Source organism: Lampris incognitus, chromosome 16 (assembly GCF_029633865.1).
Source record: "Lampris incognitus isolate fLamInc1 chromosome 16, fLamInc1.hap2, whole genome shotgun sequence".
NCBI lineage: Eukaryota > Metazoa > Chordata > Actinopteri > Lampriformes > Lampridae > Lampris > Lampris incognitus.
Window position 1 is genome coordinate 16249174 of NC_079226.1, and position 19206 is coordinate 16268379.

Sequence of the window (19206 nt, forward strand, 5' to 3'; positions counted from 1 at the left end):
ACCTTATATGGACCGATCGGACCGGTAATGGCTTATTTCCCTCTAGCACCCGGCAGCGGCACAGAATCCGTGAGCCAGATATAGCACTTCAGCCACTTTGGCATTCTTCCTGGACTTACGGACCTGAATCCAGTGCTGCTGCTCCGGCGAAGGCGATGCGCGTCGACGGCGGCTCGTGACTTGCCTTGACTTTACCTCAGCCTATGAGAGCGACCGCGCGAGCCTGCCGCCCTCTGAAACGCCGCTTCCGTGCTGTTCTTCTTCTTCTTTTTTCCTTTTATTGTGTTTTTTTTTCTTCTTTGTGTGTGTGTGTGTGTGTGTGTGTGGGGGGGTTTTTTTTTTTTGGTTTTTTTTTGGGGGGGAAAAACAAACAAACAAACAAAACAAAAACAAAACAGTGGATTGCCAAACTGGTAACAGCAACTTTCCTTCAAATATCCCCCCCCCCCCAGAATATGTCGTTGACCAACACAAAGACGGGCTTTTCTGTAAAGGACATTTTGGACCTCCCCGATACGAACGATGAAGACGGATCTATCACCGGAGCGGAGGAGGACACGGAAGGATCGGAGACCACGTCGACGACGAAAAACGCGGGGGTCTTGGTGCAAAGTCCTCTAGACAGCGTTCAGACTCTGCCTTTAAAGAACCCCTTTTATGACAGTACTGACAATCCTTACACGCGATGGCTCGCCACTACGGACAGTATTCAGTATTCATGTAAGTAGAGTCTCAGACCCCCGACACACACACACACACACAGACACATACACAGACACATACACAGACACACACGTCCTCGCTGACGGCCGAGCCGCGCTGGTGTTTTGGCTCGTCTGTGGCGTGTTTCAGCGGCCGCGGCCCGACATGAAGCGGTGCTTGACGGAATGCGGGCGTCTTTATTGCCCCTGTAGCCGAGGCGTCACGGTGCCCTTGGGTGGCGCGCTGCACCGTGTATCGTATTGTGTCGTATTGTATCGTATTGTGTTGTGCTGTATTGTGTTGTATTGTGTTGTATTGTGCATGCTCGCATCGGTTATTTGATCGATTATTAATTATGATTTGATCGATGCGGCGCCGTCGCAAACACGCACGTGGCTGCCAAGCCGAATAAAGACGCGCTCGGGCTTCCAATTTAGACTTTATTCAATGAAGATTTGCCGGCTGACAAATGCGTGGTTTTTTATTTTTTATTTTTATTTATTTTTTTGGGTGCTTTAACTGAGTCGCCCTCGTTCAGGAAATTCACGGGCTCCCTGGGGTGTTTTTTGGGGGGTTTTTTTGGGGGGGGGGTCCCTCTCTCCATGCACCAAACCTGCGCCCAAGCATTAATAAGTCCCGTTGTCATCACGCGCCACATTAGCTGCTTGTCAGTCTCGCCCGCGTGAGGCCCGGTCTTCTGCACGGCGGGCTGAGTTATACAAGTAAATGTCCACATGTTGAACTTGATTTTTTTTTAAAAAACAACAACAACAACAACAAAATGGACATTTGACACGTGTCTCTCTCTCTCCCTCTCTCTCCCTCTATCGCTCCCCTTTTACCACCTCCCCCCCTCCCCCCCAACGCAGTACACGGTCTATCTGCCAGCTCTCAGGACTCGGCCAAGTCCCCAGAACCCTCCGCAGACGAATCGCCAGACAACGACAAGGAGACTTCAAGCAACGGCAGCGACTCCGGCAAGAAGCGGAAAAGAAGAGTGTTGTTTTCCAAGGCTCAGACCTACGAACTTGAGCGCCGTTTCAGGCAACAGAGGTACCTATCCGCCCCGGAGAGGGAGCACCTCGCCAGCCTGATCCGTCTGACGCCCACTCAAGTGAAAATTTGGTTCCAGAACCACCGGTACAAAATGAAGAGAGCCCGCGCCGAAAAAGGTATGGAAGTGACCCATCTCCCCTCTCCCAGGCGGGTGGCCGTGCCTGTCTTAGTCAGGGATGGGAAGCCTTGTCATACTCTTAAAGCTCAGGACTTGGCGGCCACTTTTCAGGCTGGGATCCCCTTCTCGGCGTATAGCGCCCAGTCCCTTCAACACATGCAATATAATGCTCAGTACAGCGCCGCCACCACGCCACAGTTCCCCACAGCACATCACTTGGTGCAAACGCAACAGTGGACTTGGTGAGGAAAAACACAAAAAAAAGAAAAAAAAAAAAAGAAAGGCGAGAGTGAGAGAGTGAGAGAGAGAGAGAGAGAGAGAGAGAGAGAGAGAGAGAGAGAGAGAGAGAGAGAGAGAGAGAGAGAGAGAGAGGGAAAAAAAAGAAAAGGAAATTGGAGACTGGCGGGCTGCTTTTTTTGAGAGAGAGCGCGCGCGATAGGGAGTTCACCGCAAAGTAAAGACTTTTCCGTTCCCGGGCTCGACCCACCGGCTGTAATGTGTGCGCCGTGTTTACATGTTTTCGTTATGAGAACTGGGGCCAGCCTCTCCCTATAGGTTTAAGAATGTCAAATGCTCTTGTGAAAAACATCTTTTTGTAAACTATCTCTGTGTGTGTGCGTGTGTGTGTTGTAGAATTGTTTTCTTTTTTTTCTCCTTTTTTTGTCCTTCGTGTTATCAGCACGTACAAAACCACTTTATAATTACAGATATTTTTTTGTTTTGTTTAATTTCTTGCTTCTTTTAATGGACACCGAAAAATATTTATGGCCATGAATAAATATTGGCAACTTTTAGCTTTTTATTCTTTTTTTTTCTTCTTCTTCTCCCAACTTGTTCTTATTTTCTGTAAATATTTTGTGGCAAATGTGTGCAACCTAGAAGTCTCCGGGAGCAGTTTAGCTGGATATATACATATATATAAATATATACATATACATATATATTTCCAACTTAAAATGGGGAAAGTGAGTCCATATGATCTGTGAATAACAGTTAAGTCGCGCGTTAACGGGTAAATCTCCCATTTTATAAGGATTTTAATAAAAACTGATGTGTTTCAGAAATGACGTGTTGCTGGTTTACGTGTCCCACTGGGTGTCATTAGTTGAGAATAGACGTGCGGTAAACGAGAGAAGAAGACGTGTTGCCGTAAACAGGCCCCAGAATGGAGGCTGCCTGTGTGGACGCACCTCGAGCAGCCACATTTCCACACAGATCTCCTGAATCTGAACAAAACCAAAACAAAACCAACCACCTTCACTACCACCACTAAAGGGGCCGAAGTCACTTGTGAAATGGGACTAAAATCCACTCACTTAATATAAGAGGGCTTCGGCAGCCGAGAAGCTTTTGAGTCAAAAGCTCTCCGTTTTCCCAGCCCCCCCTCCTCCTCCTCCTCCTCGCCCCCCCGCCGCCGCCGCCCCCCCCCCGTCACTTTCGCCAAGGGTGCACGCTCCCCTACTCGGAAGAAATAAATTAAAGCGATACAATTTATCGACCCCTACACGTTATTACAGCGTGCTAATTAGTAATCGGTGATGCTGGGCTGTACAAATAAGACTTGGCAGAGCAAATAAGAAGCAGCGACGGTTCGGCCGTTAGGGTTTTTCTTGTTGGAACACGTGACGTTTTACTACTTATATGTCGTAAAGTGTTGAAAAAACAACAAAAAAAAGAAGAAGAAAAGAAAAGATCGCCCGCCGTCTCGAAATGCGCTTCGCCCGATTTGAGAGGAAAGCAAAACAGGAATAAACTGGTTGCCCCCCCTCCCCCCCCACACACACACGCGCACAGACGCAGAGCAGAGCGAGCGAGCGCGCGCTGCGAATCACGCCGCTCCGTTCAAATCCGATATAAGCGGCCCGAGACGCTGCGGTATAGCGTGCACATTGTTAAAAATCTCATGACAGATGTCGGAGTCGCCCCCTATCATCGCTAGATAAACAGGATTCGCTAAATTATTTACAGAACCGTGTCTCAAGGGGGGGGGGGCGCCGCTGCTTTAGTGGGCTGGTACGTACAGAGACTCAATTTGTCGCTCACACAGAAAGGTTTTGTATTTGACTATTGGCTTAGCCGCTCGGTCTAATAATGAAGCTGTTTTCTCAGATTCCTACACCCCCCCCACCCACCCCTCCAGCCCCTGCACCCCTCACCCAGGGTTTTGTATTTTCATTATATTGTACAAGAAATGACTGTTGAGACTGCAGGCTATACCTACCAGGTTTATACTAGATGTAGATCTTTTTTCTCTCCCCCCGGCCACAGCCTATATCCTGGATATATGATATTTATGTATTGTCAGACACATCGAAACCCCGCTTCTGATCAGTGGAGCCAGAGCCGTCCGTGTGACGCGTTATAGGGGAGCTGTTATAACGAAGCGCAGCAGGGATGGACCGTGTTATTCGATTCTTATCAAGACCGGTGCAGTGTTCCGGTAGAGAAATCGATGAATTATCAAATAAATCAATACGGTTAACGACGACAAATAAATAAATAACCCCATAAAAAAAAGCATACTACCAAGAAATGTCAGCTGTATGAATGGCGTTATAGGAGGGTGCTGCGGACGTTCATAGAGGGGCAGAAACAAACACTTATACTCAACAAACGTGTTGGATGGATTTTCTTTTCTCCTTTCCTTCTTCGCCCACTTCGCCCTTAGATCTGCCACTCTGACGGGGCAGTTTTTCTGTGTGCACTCTTATCATTGCATAATAGAGTACACCTCACAACACACACACACACACACACACACACACACACACACACACACACACACACACACACACACACACACACACACACACACACACACACACACACACAGAGGCCCGGGGCGAGTTGTTTAGCTGCATGTTTGAGGCGTGCATATTTAACGGGCTGCACACAGCAGACAGTATTTGCAGTTATAGAGACTGACTGGGCTTCTCGGTGCTGTTCACTTCCTTTATCTGGACCAGTGCATCCCCGAGTCAGGGAGAGGCATCTTTTAGGGTCCTTCTTTTTTCTTTTTTTTTTTTTTTTGTCGTGCTTGTCAGTCGGTGCCATTGTGATCATTGCTGCACACGTTGTGTGTCCCATATGGGCAGCTGGGCTCGGGCAAGGAGAAAAGGGGATCTCTTACAAAACCCAAATTGTGTCCAGCTCGAATAAAGCTCTGTTGTCTCTCAAAGAAAAACGAATTAAAAATCCGTGCTACATCTATTCTGGTGGAGAAAGAGCCCTCCATTCACCGATAACAGGGAGTCCTTCTTCCTTGATAGAGATATGCTAACAACAGCCTTCTCATTTCTCCTCTCAACCCCTGAAAGAGTCGTTATTGTCCGGCCGAAAAAAGTGACGCAAAAACTATTTCCCAACTCTTAATTCCAGACAGAGTTCTTCCTTGTTTGCTTTGTGGGGTATTACATGCGTGGGCCGGTTTCTAAAATAGCCTCGTGGAAAAAGTCTTTGACGTGATTTCTCGGTAGCTGCACCCAAGTCTACATCAGATCAGTTTTTTTTTTGTTTTGGGGGGGTGCTGAATTTATATTCGGCTCAGAATTTAGTCTATGATACGTATCCAATTTCCCCTTTTATTTATTTATTTATTCCCCCACCCCTCCTACGGCTAGTGCTTAATTTACTCCGATCTATTAATCAAATTGTCATTAAGATGAAGATATGTGCCGAAGCGGATCCTGTTGATGCATGAATCAATGGCAGAAACGTGCAGACACCACGATTCGTTAATGCAATTTGTTACATTCGGAATGTCCATTATTAATATAATGAAGGGGAAAGTCATGCGTTAGGGTTTCTTTTCTTTTTTTTCCAATTTCTGCAAGCAGAGAAATGGGTTTCACACACACACACACACACACACACACACACACACACACACATAATCCAGTTACTCAAGTAAATTCTTTACGAGACAGTACAAGCCTGTTTCATGCCATAAGCAATCATCAGCTGTTTATCTATATATATATATATATATATATATATATATATATATATATATATATATATATATATATATATATAAAATGCATGGGCAGGTGTCTTTCGAGGACGAAGACAGAATGTGAAGGCTCTCGGTCCACAACACTGCAATTGGTCCAGCAGGTCTGTGTGCTACTTTGAAAACAAAACGCTTACTTTGGTCTACATTCATTATTCCTCCGACGAAGCAACGCTCTCTTCCGTTTCCGGCCGTGCCCTCTCCGTTTCCGGCCGTGCCCTCTACCCCCGTTTCCGGCCGTGCCCTCTCCTCTTCTCTCCTCCCTCTCCTCTGACCGGACGATGCAGACCTTAGTACATACTGCAGGGCTTGTTAACGCCCACATTACTTAGCACCCCTCGTATCATTAGCTATTGTCGTTATTATTATAATAATAATTATTATTTTCTTGCTGTTAATCCGCTAGAAAATGATGCGACCCCTTCACCAAAACGGTCAGAGAGTATCTGAAGTTGCTCCCCCCCTCCCCCCTTCTTTAAAGGGAATGAAAAGTGGTAGCATTAAAACAAGCGTGGATAGTATGACGCTATTATGTGCCTTGGAATACAATACTTCAGGAAATGTGCACTTGGGACACCATGGATCTTCGTCATCCTGCCCGTTTTGAACCCCGACATGAATCATTTTCTATCATGTACATCTCCAAATAAACGAGGATTTCAAAGCTATAATAAGCGGTGCTTTCATTTAGAGGAAGCAATCTATTTTTTATTGCCTTAAATAAGATCCAGATTAGATTCGCCTCGCGCCGTGGCACGGTGCAGATATTAATAAAGCGAGAGGGAAAGAGAGAGGGGAGGAGGGAGCGACAGATTAGCGATGGCGTTCAAAAGCAAATCGTTGCGCCTGGTGGCCACAAGATGGCAGCAGAGGTCTATAGTTGGCATCGCGTCCTCTCGCGCGTACGGAGGGAGGCGCAGCCGAACTCCACATCGCTGCATAGCCCGACACGCAGGCAGCCGCGGCCGCGGCGCACCCGCGTCAACAAGCTAACACGCTGCTATACGATGACGTCTCAAGTTGTTTTAAAAGTTATTTTTAGTTGTTTTTTTATTATTATTATTATTAATTGCCAGCTGGTTAAACTTCAACCGTCAGCAAAACGCACGCCCATGGCTTAGTATCTGACATTGTTGTGGATCTTGAAAGCGTTTCCATACTGGTCTTGACACAAAATTAGACTTAAGAAAAACAAACAAACAAACAAACGGTCCATAGGTTTTCTTCCAAGATTGAGAGAGAAGGAGAGAGAGAGAGAGAGAGGGCGAGAGAGAGAGAGGGCGAGAGAGAGAGACGGTTTAAATCCACAGTGGGGCGCAATTGGATAGGAGACCAACTATAAATGACCCTCACTTCACTGAAAGTGAACAATAGACCTGGCAACCTGGCACTCTTCTGAGGTGAGGACACTCAAGGAAACACTGACAATAATCTCATCCGTGTCCGATCACACCCGACGGAGGCTCTATACCAGCCTTGTACACACGAACAGCATTTTCTTTATTTATCAATAATAATAATAATAATAATAATAATTAATAACAACAGAAGAACCCAGCTGAGTTGGTCGTTCCACCACATGTTGCCGTGACATTTTGATTGGAGGCAAATGTTTGTTCCACAGCCTCCGCAACACGTTTCCAGTTGTGATCCTATACCCATCCTGCCTACATGTCTGTTGGCATCTTATCTGCACAATTTGTCAATATGATGGATTGCATAACATTAGGCTGTAGTCAATAGGGCGTAACAGATAACAACAGCTCTAGTGACTATGGTGCTATCCATCATAATGAAGCAGGCCGGAAGGCGATCATCGTGAAAATGGGGTTTCTATCCATTGTGCGTAAATACTGAGGTCTTCTGGGCTAAACCGTCCTTTCCATATTTCAAAGCGACTGAATGTCATCACCTCCACACACAAAAAAAAGTATGCATGCATTACGGGCAGGGAGACCAAATGATGACGTCACAGGGACAGGCTGCCATCTTTATGCATCGTTGCGTGAGGAGGAGCGTTGAGTTTGCACCTGTAGGGGGCCTTGTTGTATTATGAAGAGGCGCCAGCAGGAGGGGGACGATGTCCACGACGACGGAGGTGTAAACGAGACGAAAAGTAAATCCATAAAGTACCGACACCTTCTGGACTGCACCGCAGGAGCCAAACCATGAAACAAACTGTGTGCGTGTGTGTGTGTGTGTGAGAGAGAGCGTGCGTGCGTGCGTGCGTGCGTGCGTGTGATGGGCAAGTTCAACTCGGTGGCGCTCGAATGTTTGACATCGTGGCTCAGATCAAACTTCCTGCAGCTTAAAACACTCCGGTGAGCTGAGATTTGAGTAAAATATACCAACATCCACTCTTAATGAGCAGTCAGTGGAACCTCTCAAGTGGAGGGAGGAGGCTTTGGGTTCGGAGCTGAAGTATCACAACAACAACAACAACAAAGAAATCCCTCACACCGCCTGAGCATCACCAGCGTCATACTACATCTGACATTTTGTTTTATCTAAAAAAAAAGAAAGAAAGAAAAGAAAGTACAGTTAGCACAGATAGAAGCATACTCATCATTCATTTTATGTAGACGGAGTTCTGTTTTGTGGCCTCCTCTTTGCATTGTGTCCCATTTGAAAGCAAATGACTTTCATCAATCACTTTTATGTTTCCAAGGTGCAGCAGCTGTTGGGGTTAAATTGACTGTATCATGTACCAAAGGTGCCCTAAGATTCTTTCTAGGACTTTCTATGTACTTTTTTAAGCATATGCACAAAAAAAAGGGATATTGAGTTCATGGGATGGATGCTAATTGGTAATTGACAACTCCTCAGCCGGTTAACTTTGTGTTCTCATGTGGTGAAATCCTACGATGTTAGTCTTGGCTATCACGTTTCACTTGAACTGAACTTAATCGACACTATATGCCGACTTGTTTTCTTTTGCAATTTTTTATTTTTTATTTTTTTGGAGAATAATACCAACAAAATTTAGTTTGTGATGACCAACTGGGTGGAGAAAAGCTTGAATGCAATGCAAGAGTCGATGCTACTGTGGTTTCTAAGGCAAGTTTATTGTCATTTCAGTCATACAGGTGTACAAATTAAGCGTATCTCACAGGTTTGTAACAAGTAATATCTGGTGGACAGAAACAGCGTTGACCCAGCGCTACAATAGCAATGCAGTTAGCTTGAATTCAAATTCAGTTTGCTTTATTGGCAGGACTATAACAAAATACAGTATTGCCAAAATTATATTATATTATAATCCTGCAACAGTCATCACCGAAAGTGTACATTAGGACAACAGTGCGAAGACATGGACATTGCATTCAAGTACTTAATTCTGGTCTCCCAGTGATGAGTCTATTCAACTGCAGATTGCAGTTTTAATTGCATCCCTTGCAAGTGTAGACTGCAAGTATAAATTGCAAGTAAAGTGCAGGTGCATTCAAAAGTAGGTTTCTGCAACTTCATCTGTTATTGAAATTGGGACTGCTACATTGGCAACACATTTACTATATTACATGTTATGCAAAAAAAAAAGAAAAAAGCATGTAATGTGTCCTAACATCTTATATGTGAGGCTTATACTGAGATTGATTCCAGTTGAAGCTAATCATGTTTTCTCTGGTCTGTAACCCCTGGCTGTGAGACGTGTTGATTAGTCCTTGCCTTTAGCCTCTTTTAACCATCTTTGATTGACGCCTCCTCAGGGCTCTCGAAAATACTGTTTCAATAGACGAAAACAAAATTTTGGAAAAATATCAAAGATAATTGCTTAGGTGTCAACTGCTCCATACAAGGTCACCTTTCCTCTAGTGCTGGAAGATAAAGGGCCCGGTTAAGTAATGTGGATAACAAAAACGGTTTTACATTCATCCATGACATTTTTGTGATCCGGTGCTGGCTCCATGTAACATACTCAATAACCAAAGTCAAAAGATGGACAAAATAAACGTTTGAGACTAGAATAATTGGACATGTATATGGATCTTATTCTCCTTTTCTTGCACCAGACAAAACCAACAGGGACGTTTTCTCTATGAGAGACGCTGATTGTGCACTTCTTAAATCAAGGTATTGTATGGGTCCGGCTTTCAAGGACTGGATATGACCGCCGGATTGTTTCAAACCATCTTTGCACGAAGAATTAGCGTCAAGGTTCTTGACTTTGCTAAATGGTGAGATTAGGAAAACAGCTGAGTCTGCTGGAGACAAGAAGAACTTACCAGGATGCTTTGCTAGAGAAAAGGCCTAGAAATGTCCCGGGTCTCCACCGAAACCTCATCGACTCCAGCCACGTTCAGCCTTTAGACTGTATGGTGAATGAAATAAAGAGCACAACAAGAGTCAGCGGTGTGTCACGGCTTTCTATCTTTGTCCATTGTTCATGATTAGCATATGATGTGATTTTGGGTACACTGATGACTATGTATGTCCGTGTCATTAAACGCCGTGGAACGATAGCATAGCTAGCATAGATCCACAGTTGCCCTCCATCTCTCTGTACCTGTCGTAGACGCTGAATGCTGAAAACGATTTGATGTTGGAAATCAAGAACTATTGAAAACTTGTTGTGTCTCAACAGCTTCTCTCAGCTTCCTCGAGCTGTCCTGTCTTTGTATAAAACTGGTGCTCAAGACAAATAAAGATGACAAGCATGGTTATTTAGCACATCTGGTGAAATATTAAAGGCAAGTTTTGGATGAAACAGGCGTTTAATGTCATTGTCTGGGTGGTGAGGTGGGTTGACGGGTGGTTGTTCTTCCTCTTTGTTTCCAAACTAACCAGACAAATCCCGAACCACAGTGTCACATTTTGGGCCCACCACGTAGTAGCTTGAGCTCATGGGTTTTCAGTAAGCCTTCAAAGTGCCCAGGTCAGCAGATATGAAACCATTAGCCATCTGAAGTAAGATCAGCGATGCTACACTAGAAGATCCCCTCACTGTTAACGTCCACATACATCCCTGCAGCACATGGCATGGTCATGAGACCAAGTCTGTGGCTTTTAAAGAACAACTTGATCTCCACCAATGCATTTGATGAATCTAGAAATACGTTATCTGTCCTTCAATCCATAACTTAGCTGCAGGATAAGAAGATAGAACGACATCAACTCTGTCTTTAGATGAGGTGCCTGTTCAGTTTGGAGCCCATGACACTGCCCTGCTTAGATAAGCATGGCTTACCCAAGATTGACTGAAAGCAATACAATGACATCGTGATGCATTAAAAAGACTCTATCTACATTTCCAAAAAATTTTGCACAGGTGAAGTTGCACTTCGTGGAAAGTCCGGGATGTCATTTTAAAAGTTGGCAATAAATTTGCAACGGATATGGATGCAGCTGTATAAACCCAATGCTTAGTGTCAGCTGGTCAGACCTGCAGCTTGCATTCAAACTCTCATGATCAAATCAGACTAATGACCAATATGGGTCCGGATGATATTTTAGAGGGGGGATCTTATCCCCAACCCTAATCCTGAATAATTAACAGGCTGTCATACAACTAAACTAGACTAACTGTCAAAATTTGAAGTCACTTGTCATGTGTAATGATGCTGTTCTGACTCTTCATTTGTACGAGTGTAATGGAACCTGTGAATCGCTGTGAATCCCCGTGTACCAAATATGCTTTTGCAGCCATTACCAAGACTGTGTTACCAACATATCTTGTTCCGAGAACGCATTTCCATAATACGCTGTAATGTCAATATTATCCTCCGCAGATGGATTTATGTATAATTCACAACCCCTTATGCAATGTGAGAGGAAAACATCAAGTAATTTTCCCAAGTCATTAACCTCTGATTTTGTTTTGCTCGAAATGACAAAATCTAAATGTATGTATTGTGCCTCAGCAGAACACGTCTCTAGCTGTTAAACCGACGGTGCACATTACAGCTTGATAGATTGAAAGTGAACTTTTGATAATGTAATTCGAGCATCTTAATTTACAGTTACTTCTCTTTAACTCTGGCTCCTTTCAAAGCCCTGTTCCTGTTTGACCCTTTAACGTGATCTCTGCTATTAAAAGGCGTGTTGCTGTGTTACGATATGCGTGTTGCCACATGGTCTTATTTTCCTCTGTCTTCTTTTTCTCAATGTTCCACCTTAGGACTTGAATTGTCTTGTATAACAACCACAATCCGCTCAAGTCAGGTGGGCTGGATGGGGGACAGCGCCGTCAATCAGGTTCCAAGAGTTGAGTGTTTATGCCTTTCACTAAATGGATTGTCTCACCTTCTTCAGAAGATGAACATGAGGTGCTTGAGATGCCAGCACTGCAAATGGATCCTGGGGCTTTGAGCTTGACAATGACCGACCGTCATCTGTTTCAGACACGCTTCAATCAGTTAGCATAACTAAGCCTGCATGATCAAAGAGGGACTGTCTGGTAGCATTGTGTTTTACCAAATCAAGTTGACACAACTTCCTGTGTAAAGAGGACGTCAAATATGTATTGTATGGTTGTGCCTATCTTGTTTTGTACTTGTGAACTGTGGTGAATTCACGATGTGTCACTAATGTAACCACATTGAAAAATAAAACTTCCTGTGTGCCATTTGTTATTGTGGTCTTGCTTTCTGCAAAACCAATATTTAAGCTAGGTTCTTTTTTTAATTTTTTAATTTTTTGTATTCCTTTCCCTCAGCCAATGGGCATTGCAGGAGTGGTACCAGCAGGTTTGCAGACATTCAGCTCCTATACACCTGGTGATGCTGCAGGTTGAAGTAGTATATTTTTAGTTTATGACCTTTTATAGCGTCATACACTAATAATACTAAAGAGAAATCTGTCTTGTACCAGCTTTTATATTTTTGGAAGGTCGGTGCATTAAGAGCACAGAACGACCTTCCATTAGCCCGAGATGCTTTGACAGGGTTTGATGTTTTACTGTACGCTGGAGCACATGGTCACACCAAACGTCCAGGGAAGTCCTTAAAATCCCTCACTTTCATACCCCGTCGCCTGAAGACTGGGGTTAGAGCTCCGTGGCACATTAATACACACATGCATAAGACGTCAGAGAAGACAGGCTGACTAACTGAACAGAGGGTTTGATCTCGGGAAGGAACAAGAGGGAATATTCCCAATGGACACCGTAGGCTGTTGGGAACCACGTCCACCAAGCTCCCTTTCACTCCCTGAATCTTTATTAGCTCCATTATTACTGACTGTCCTCTGAGCTACAGACTTTCTGTTGTAACAAGGGTGTTGAGGTTTTTCTACATATAGAAATATGACTTCATCGATGACTCGTGAAAGGGGCACAAATACAACAGTGTCGTTACCCTTCACTCCGACCCAATTTCAGCCTCCCAAGACGAGAACGGTCAGCCTTCAACCGGTTTGCACATGGGCCGCGACACTGCTTGGCCAGGGTCTGTACATGGCTTGGCAGTCTGAGTCCACTATGCACATGTGGGGAGATGCACACGGTGGAACATATCATTGAAGATTGCCGTGACAAGAGGTTTGCAGGAGGATTAAGCTCATTGGACATAGCCGATAAGGAGGCTTCTGACGTCCTTGAGAACTTTGCATTCACTAAATAAACAAATAAGCTCTTCTGATGTTAGACAAGTACATAATGTATTTGAGGTTTCCTGGAGTTGAAATGATTTTACGTTTTAGGATATGTGACTAATGTCTCGGCTAACATCCCAACAATGATTCCCCTCATTCAAATTACATATGCTTAACTAGAGCTACACAAAATCCTGGTAAGATCCTTGTAAATTGAAGTAGTGGGCATAAAAGGATATTAATTTTAAATTATCATCATAACAAAAACGTCACACCTACATTCCTCTTGTATTTAATACCTCCTTCAGCGCTATGAATGTAAGCAGGAAGGTCATCACACTCAAATTTAAATAACTTAAAAGGGAACATGTGCTGATTTTCAACCTTATCTCCATCTATCAGCAATAGGGATGGCACATGAAAAACACCCGAACTTGTTCCTCATTGATTCTGCATTTCTGTTTGCCAAGTGACGTATCGTGGCCTCAGGCGGCAGATAGAACAACTACAGCCTGGCACAAGACTCTCAGATTCAAATCTACTCCAGAGATGCCGTTCAAAAAATACCCATAAACACATCCTTGGTCTGGCAGCTGAGTTACGTTTCCAGCGGTGGAAATGACATCCCACAACACTAGCACAGGAGGATTTTATGGAGGACGGTACGGAAGCCTGTGCGCATTGCATTCTGGTACATGTAAGTGTAAAGGCGCTGGTATCTGTGGGGGGGGGGCTATTTCTCCATCAATATAGTTCTCAGTGAGGACGCTATTGCTTCAACCGACTACAATACTCATTAGTACCGATTGCACATGCACATAAACATGTGCCAATTTTCAACCTTATGTCCATGTATTAATTGTAGCGTTGGCATCTCTATGACATAGCTACACAATACTTAGCCAATGTCGGTACCGCCGTAGCCTTCCACAGCTAACTGACTTACTTACAGTCATGCTTACGTGGTAACCCTGGATTTGCGAAACTCTTGCGGAGTTTTTAATTTAACTTCAACCTAACCCCAACCTTAGTCTCTCATAGCCAAGCCTGTCTTATGAGAGGCCGTATAGGCCATATTCCATACTTGACCTCTCACATACACTACTGAAAATGCTCTCACATACTACTGAAATTCCTCTTACATACAACTATTGCATTTCAGTAGTATATGAGAGGATTTTCAGTAGTATGTGAGAGGATTTTACATGTGTATGTGAGAGTATTTTAAATGTGTATGTGAGAGCATTTTCAGTAGTGTATGTGAGAGGTAAAGTATGGGATATGGCCTATATGGCCTCTCATACTATCTCCACACTTGGTTTTAGCGTTGTGCTAGTGCTGGAGAGCAGTCTGGCCCAACCCATTATCATGGGGGGGGCACGCTGGCTTCTTTGTATTTCTTTAAACCAATCACAATCACTTTGGGCGGTGCCAAACCCCGGATACAGCAAAGGGGCCCTTGCAAAAAATAAAGTTTGGGGGAACTTGTCGTTTTCAGTGTTTAGGTTGCTAGCTCAGATCAGAGGTTGTTGTTTTTTCACGTAGCGATGGGGGACTTTGAAAACGGTAACACACAGATAGCTGTCGACCAAATGGCAGGTTTATACCAACAGTGTACATCCGGTGAGTCAGAGTACCTTGACCTCAACCCAACCCTAACCTAAACCAAGCCAAGTGCTACTCTCCTGACTCGAGTGCGCATGTGCGAGAGTGTGCGATAGTTTCGCAAATCTAGAGTAACCATCTAGAAACAAGCTTTCCACTTCCCATTGGTGTCAGGGGGCTTCAAGGCTGATTGACTGAGATGCTCGTTTTCTAAACTCCACCATCGAGAAACTCTCCTAACTTGTAGGCAATGTAGAACAGCTCTCTCGGCAGGACAACGTTGATTTCGCGGTCCAAATGAATGGCCCCAAAGCGGTTCTAGTTTTCAAAGACTAGATAAACCACCGGCACTGATTGGACGTGCAGATTATTAGCAGCACAATTTTCATGTAAAGCTTTTATAGGTGAAGTAGCAGCAAACTTTAGTTTCATGAATTGTTCCCAATGATCACATTAAGGGACCACTTGTCCCATAATGTGATGTGTAAACAATACTCATGAGGGCATCATGGGAATCTCCGCCATGTTTCTTTTAAGTGAAGCGGTAGATACCCAAGGCGGCCATTCACTTATTGCGTTCATTTACTGAATGGGATGAGGTGATTTCTGAAAGTGGAAGAGAATTAAAACCTCACCCCTTCCTCAACAAAAGCCGTTAAGGTGCTCTTGAGCAAGGCACCTACAGGCTTTTCCTCCAGAGCTGCCGTGGTGACAGCGGGCGGCCTCCCAGGAATGGATGGATGATAGTGTTTGTGTTTGAACCAGGATGTTAAAGTAAAGACCTTCTCAGTTTGTGAAGATGCTCGTTTTTCTGTGCTGATGTTAATGAAACAGTGCAGTAAAGCCAAACGTGGGATCATTTTTATTCATCAATTGAAACAATGTTTGGGACAAAGAGAACTGAACACATTTAGATTGTTCTTGCATTTTATGATTATTCCTGTAGTTTTTGGACCAGTTAGAGCCTAAAAGACATGTATCCATTGGTAAATGTTGATTTAATAAGCAATGACTTTGGTAACCTGGATATCAGTAACAATATATGTAAAAAAATAAATGTAATTGCAAAACTATCATTGCATATTTTAAGAAATAAAGGTAATTAAATAGAAAGAAAAAACACACTTGAACACATAAAATAAGGTTAAAAATTGATTCAAACAGTATTATTATTGTTGTTATTATTATTATAATAATTGTTATTGTTATCATTACAATTATTATTATTATTATTATTATTATTACATCATCTTATAAGACATGAAGCGAACATTTGCATAGTCAGGGTTAACACGGGTCCATGGTTTCCAGCCAAAATGAAAGGACTCTGCTAATACAAAGGCAGAAAATCTGATGCAGGATCTTGAAGGCGTAATGAAATGAAATAAATGCATAGAACACACAAACATTGTTTTTAAATATATTGTGAACTGTTGAATCCAACTATAGTGTCATGGACTGACAGAACCATCCAGGGTGTCTCTCCGCCTGCCGCCCAATGTGTGCTGGGATAGGCTCCAGCATCCCCGCGACCCTGAGAGCAGGATAAGTGGTTTGGATAATGGATGGATGGATGGAACTCTGTCATTAGAATAGAATTAGAAGTAACACAACAGACTGAAACCATTTCCACTTCGTTCCATTGGGGTGCAAAGAAAAGGGCATTTACAAAAGTTGATTGATTAATTACATCATTAGTTGTCTGTAACAGTATAAAAAACTGCCATGTACCTACATGCAAAACATCACACAAAGAATTTTCTGCTGAGGACATAATTAAAAATCACAAACGTAAGAGTAGTACAGTAACGGATGCCCCTAGCTACATAGTACAAACCACCCGAGCTGCGCAACACAGCATTATCAATTGACTTTCTGGGTCCAGTATGTGGTACAATTTTTTTTTTTTTACTATTTCCTGTTTGGGAACAACTAGAATGTGGCCATTCATTCTGTTATACTACCTGGGGGTTGCAGTGAGATACATTTGATACACGGTAAAGGTAAATGAGTCAAACTAAAGAGTAACTAAGCGGTGGTTTGAACAATGATAGACACTTGAAGCCCCCCCCCCCACACACACACACACACACACACGGCATCCATTGACTGAGCAGTAATGAGTCTCTCTCAGGAGGAATCTTTTACTAGCCCCTGCACACATGGCTGGAGAAAGGAGAGAGCGAGAGAACAGTCTGCAGTATTTTTTTTTTTGTTGCACACAATTTCACGATGGTTTCAGAAAAGAGGCCAGCCAAGCATTTCAAGTGGTGGAGTGGCGAGAGGGCAGCATTGTAGAGCAGAGCGGGCAGTATAATGATCAAGCAGACAAGATGACATCAAGCGTCCTCAGGGACGGCAAGGCACAGACAGCTGACATCTTTATGGGGAAAGGGAACCACTGGAACGAGACGAGGACAAAACCAACAAACAAGAGAGTCATTAGTGTTAGGCAGAATTGTTATGACTGTTTAGTGCAGTGGTATGACAACAAGGGTAGGACCTGGACGACAGAATCTGATAACCCCTCTCAGCAAGCATGGGCCGTGATGGGCCCCAGTTTGTATTTTTACATACCATGCTATTTCTGATACTGTTATGTATGTTATGACAGTGTGCAATACTTAATGTGAAATTAGGCCTATTTCAGGTCATTTATTTATGCTAGTTTTTGAGGTATCGATATATCAATACCCATTTAATTGGTCCACTATGGGACTTACTTATGAAGATTATTATGTAAAAGTACAAGGCAAAACTCAATCAATATCTTCTGTTTACTGCACATAATCATGTTCATTTGCACATCAGAGTGTCTATCTATTTACAGTATCCCCCAATCTCTACCCAACCAACATTTATCTCCAACTGACACTTGTTATATCTTAACTTCCCTTATACTCCCATCCTTGTTGTTGTTGTTGGTGTTGTTGCAAAATATGTGTATTGGTGATCCTTGTGAGCCAAACGGAGATACATTCTTTGAATGTCGAAACATATTTGGCCAATAAATCTGATTCGGATAAATAAACCTGATTCAGTCTACATGTGTATGGCATTCAACTGATCTTGAAGTCAGATACTGTGTGAGGATCCCTGCTGAAATGAATTACAAACCAGATGTTTCGGTTTCAGCTCCCTCCGATCACAAATGTGATTGGTCCCCGGTGCAGAACAGGAGGCTTATGGGAGTTGTAGCCTGGGTCAAAGTTCATAGACACAAGTTAGCAGTGAAACACAAATAACATGACTAGCGGGAAATGAAAACCAATATGTCGTCATCACCTTGAGTTTGTGACTGTACATTAAGGTAGACACAAGTATACTGAAGATAATGACATTAGCTGTCAAATATATATATGTTTATTGATGTTGGCAAAATGAAATTTAGCTGGTTTGCAAACAATTACTCTTTGATATATACATATACACACACACACACACACACACACATGCATACATAGAAATATTCATGAATATATGCTCCCTTTATAGCAGAAAAAATATATTTTTCTTCTCAATGGTTTATCTGAAGCATTTGGGGCCTTAACAAATCATTCTCCACAGGGCTGATGAGGACCAACATTGTTATTTGTCATTTCACTTCATTTCTGTACACCAGCTAATTCTAACATCACTTGATATTAAAGTTTTGGTTCCGGAATAAAGTGAGAAAAACCAAATTATGGGATTAAAACGAGAGTATCACTTCAGGTTTAGCTTCACGGATAGGATGTTAGTTTTCATGCTATCCTCTCAAGACCATCATGGAGGGTTTGGGAAACTCCATGATGGACCCCATGAACAACCATGGGGCACGCACTGGTGATATTTACCAGTAAAAGTGCTTTGCAACACATTATATTCACCTCAGGAAACACATTAACTTGTGTTTAACAGAGGGACTTTGAAGGTTTCGTATCTGTTCATCTAATAGTCTGCTCATTTAGGCAGCGCCGCAAATGTCACCGTTCGCAGCAACAAGAGATAAGTGACTGCGTCCGCTGCAGCCATTCTGAGGAGCGTCTTGGTTTGCTTAACTTCCGCCGTCGTGTCAAAAGTGAAACCCCTCACGTTTATTTCATCACATGGTTCCAAAACTGCAGTACAGATTACCAAAAACTCCCAAATGAGTCTAATGTCGCTCCAACGTATACCACAAGACATTGCATTTGAAATCCCAAAC

General features: G+C 43.3%; 1 protein-coding gene across 1 annotated transcript; it reads left to right on the forward strand.

The window, feature by feature from the left end:
• The first annotated feature begins 391 nt into the window (after window positions 1-391).
• Window positions 392-2122, forward strand: nkx2.2a (NK2 homeobox 2a). Its single transcript, XM_056296355.1, has 2 exons — window positions 392-720; window positions 1572-2122. The coding sequence occupies exons 1-2, from the start codon at window positions 456-458 to the stop codon at window positions 2120-2122; spliced, it is 816 nt and encodes a 271-aa protein (XP_056152330.1). The 5' UTR covers window positions 392-455.
• Window positions 2123-19206: the final 17084 nt, after the last annotated feature.

Coding starts and splice junctions, on each gene's coding strand:
- nkx2.2a (XM_056296355.1), top strand. CDS start 456: ATGTCGTTGACCAACACAAAGACGGGCTTTTCTGTAAAGGACATTTTG. Junction 721..1,571: donor GGACAGTATTCAGTATTCAT/GTAAGTAGAGTC, acceptor CCCCCAACGCAG/TACACGGTCTATCTGCCAGC.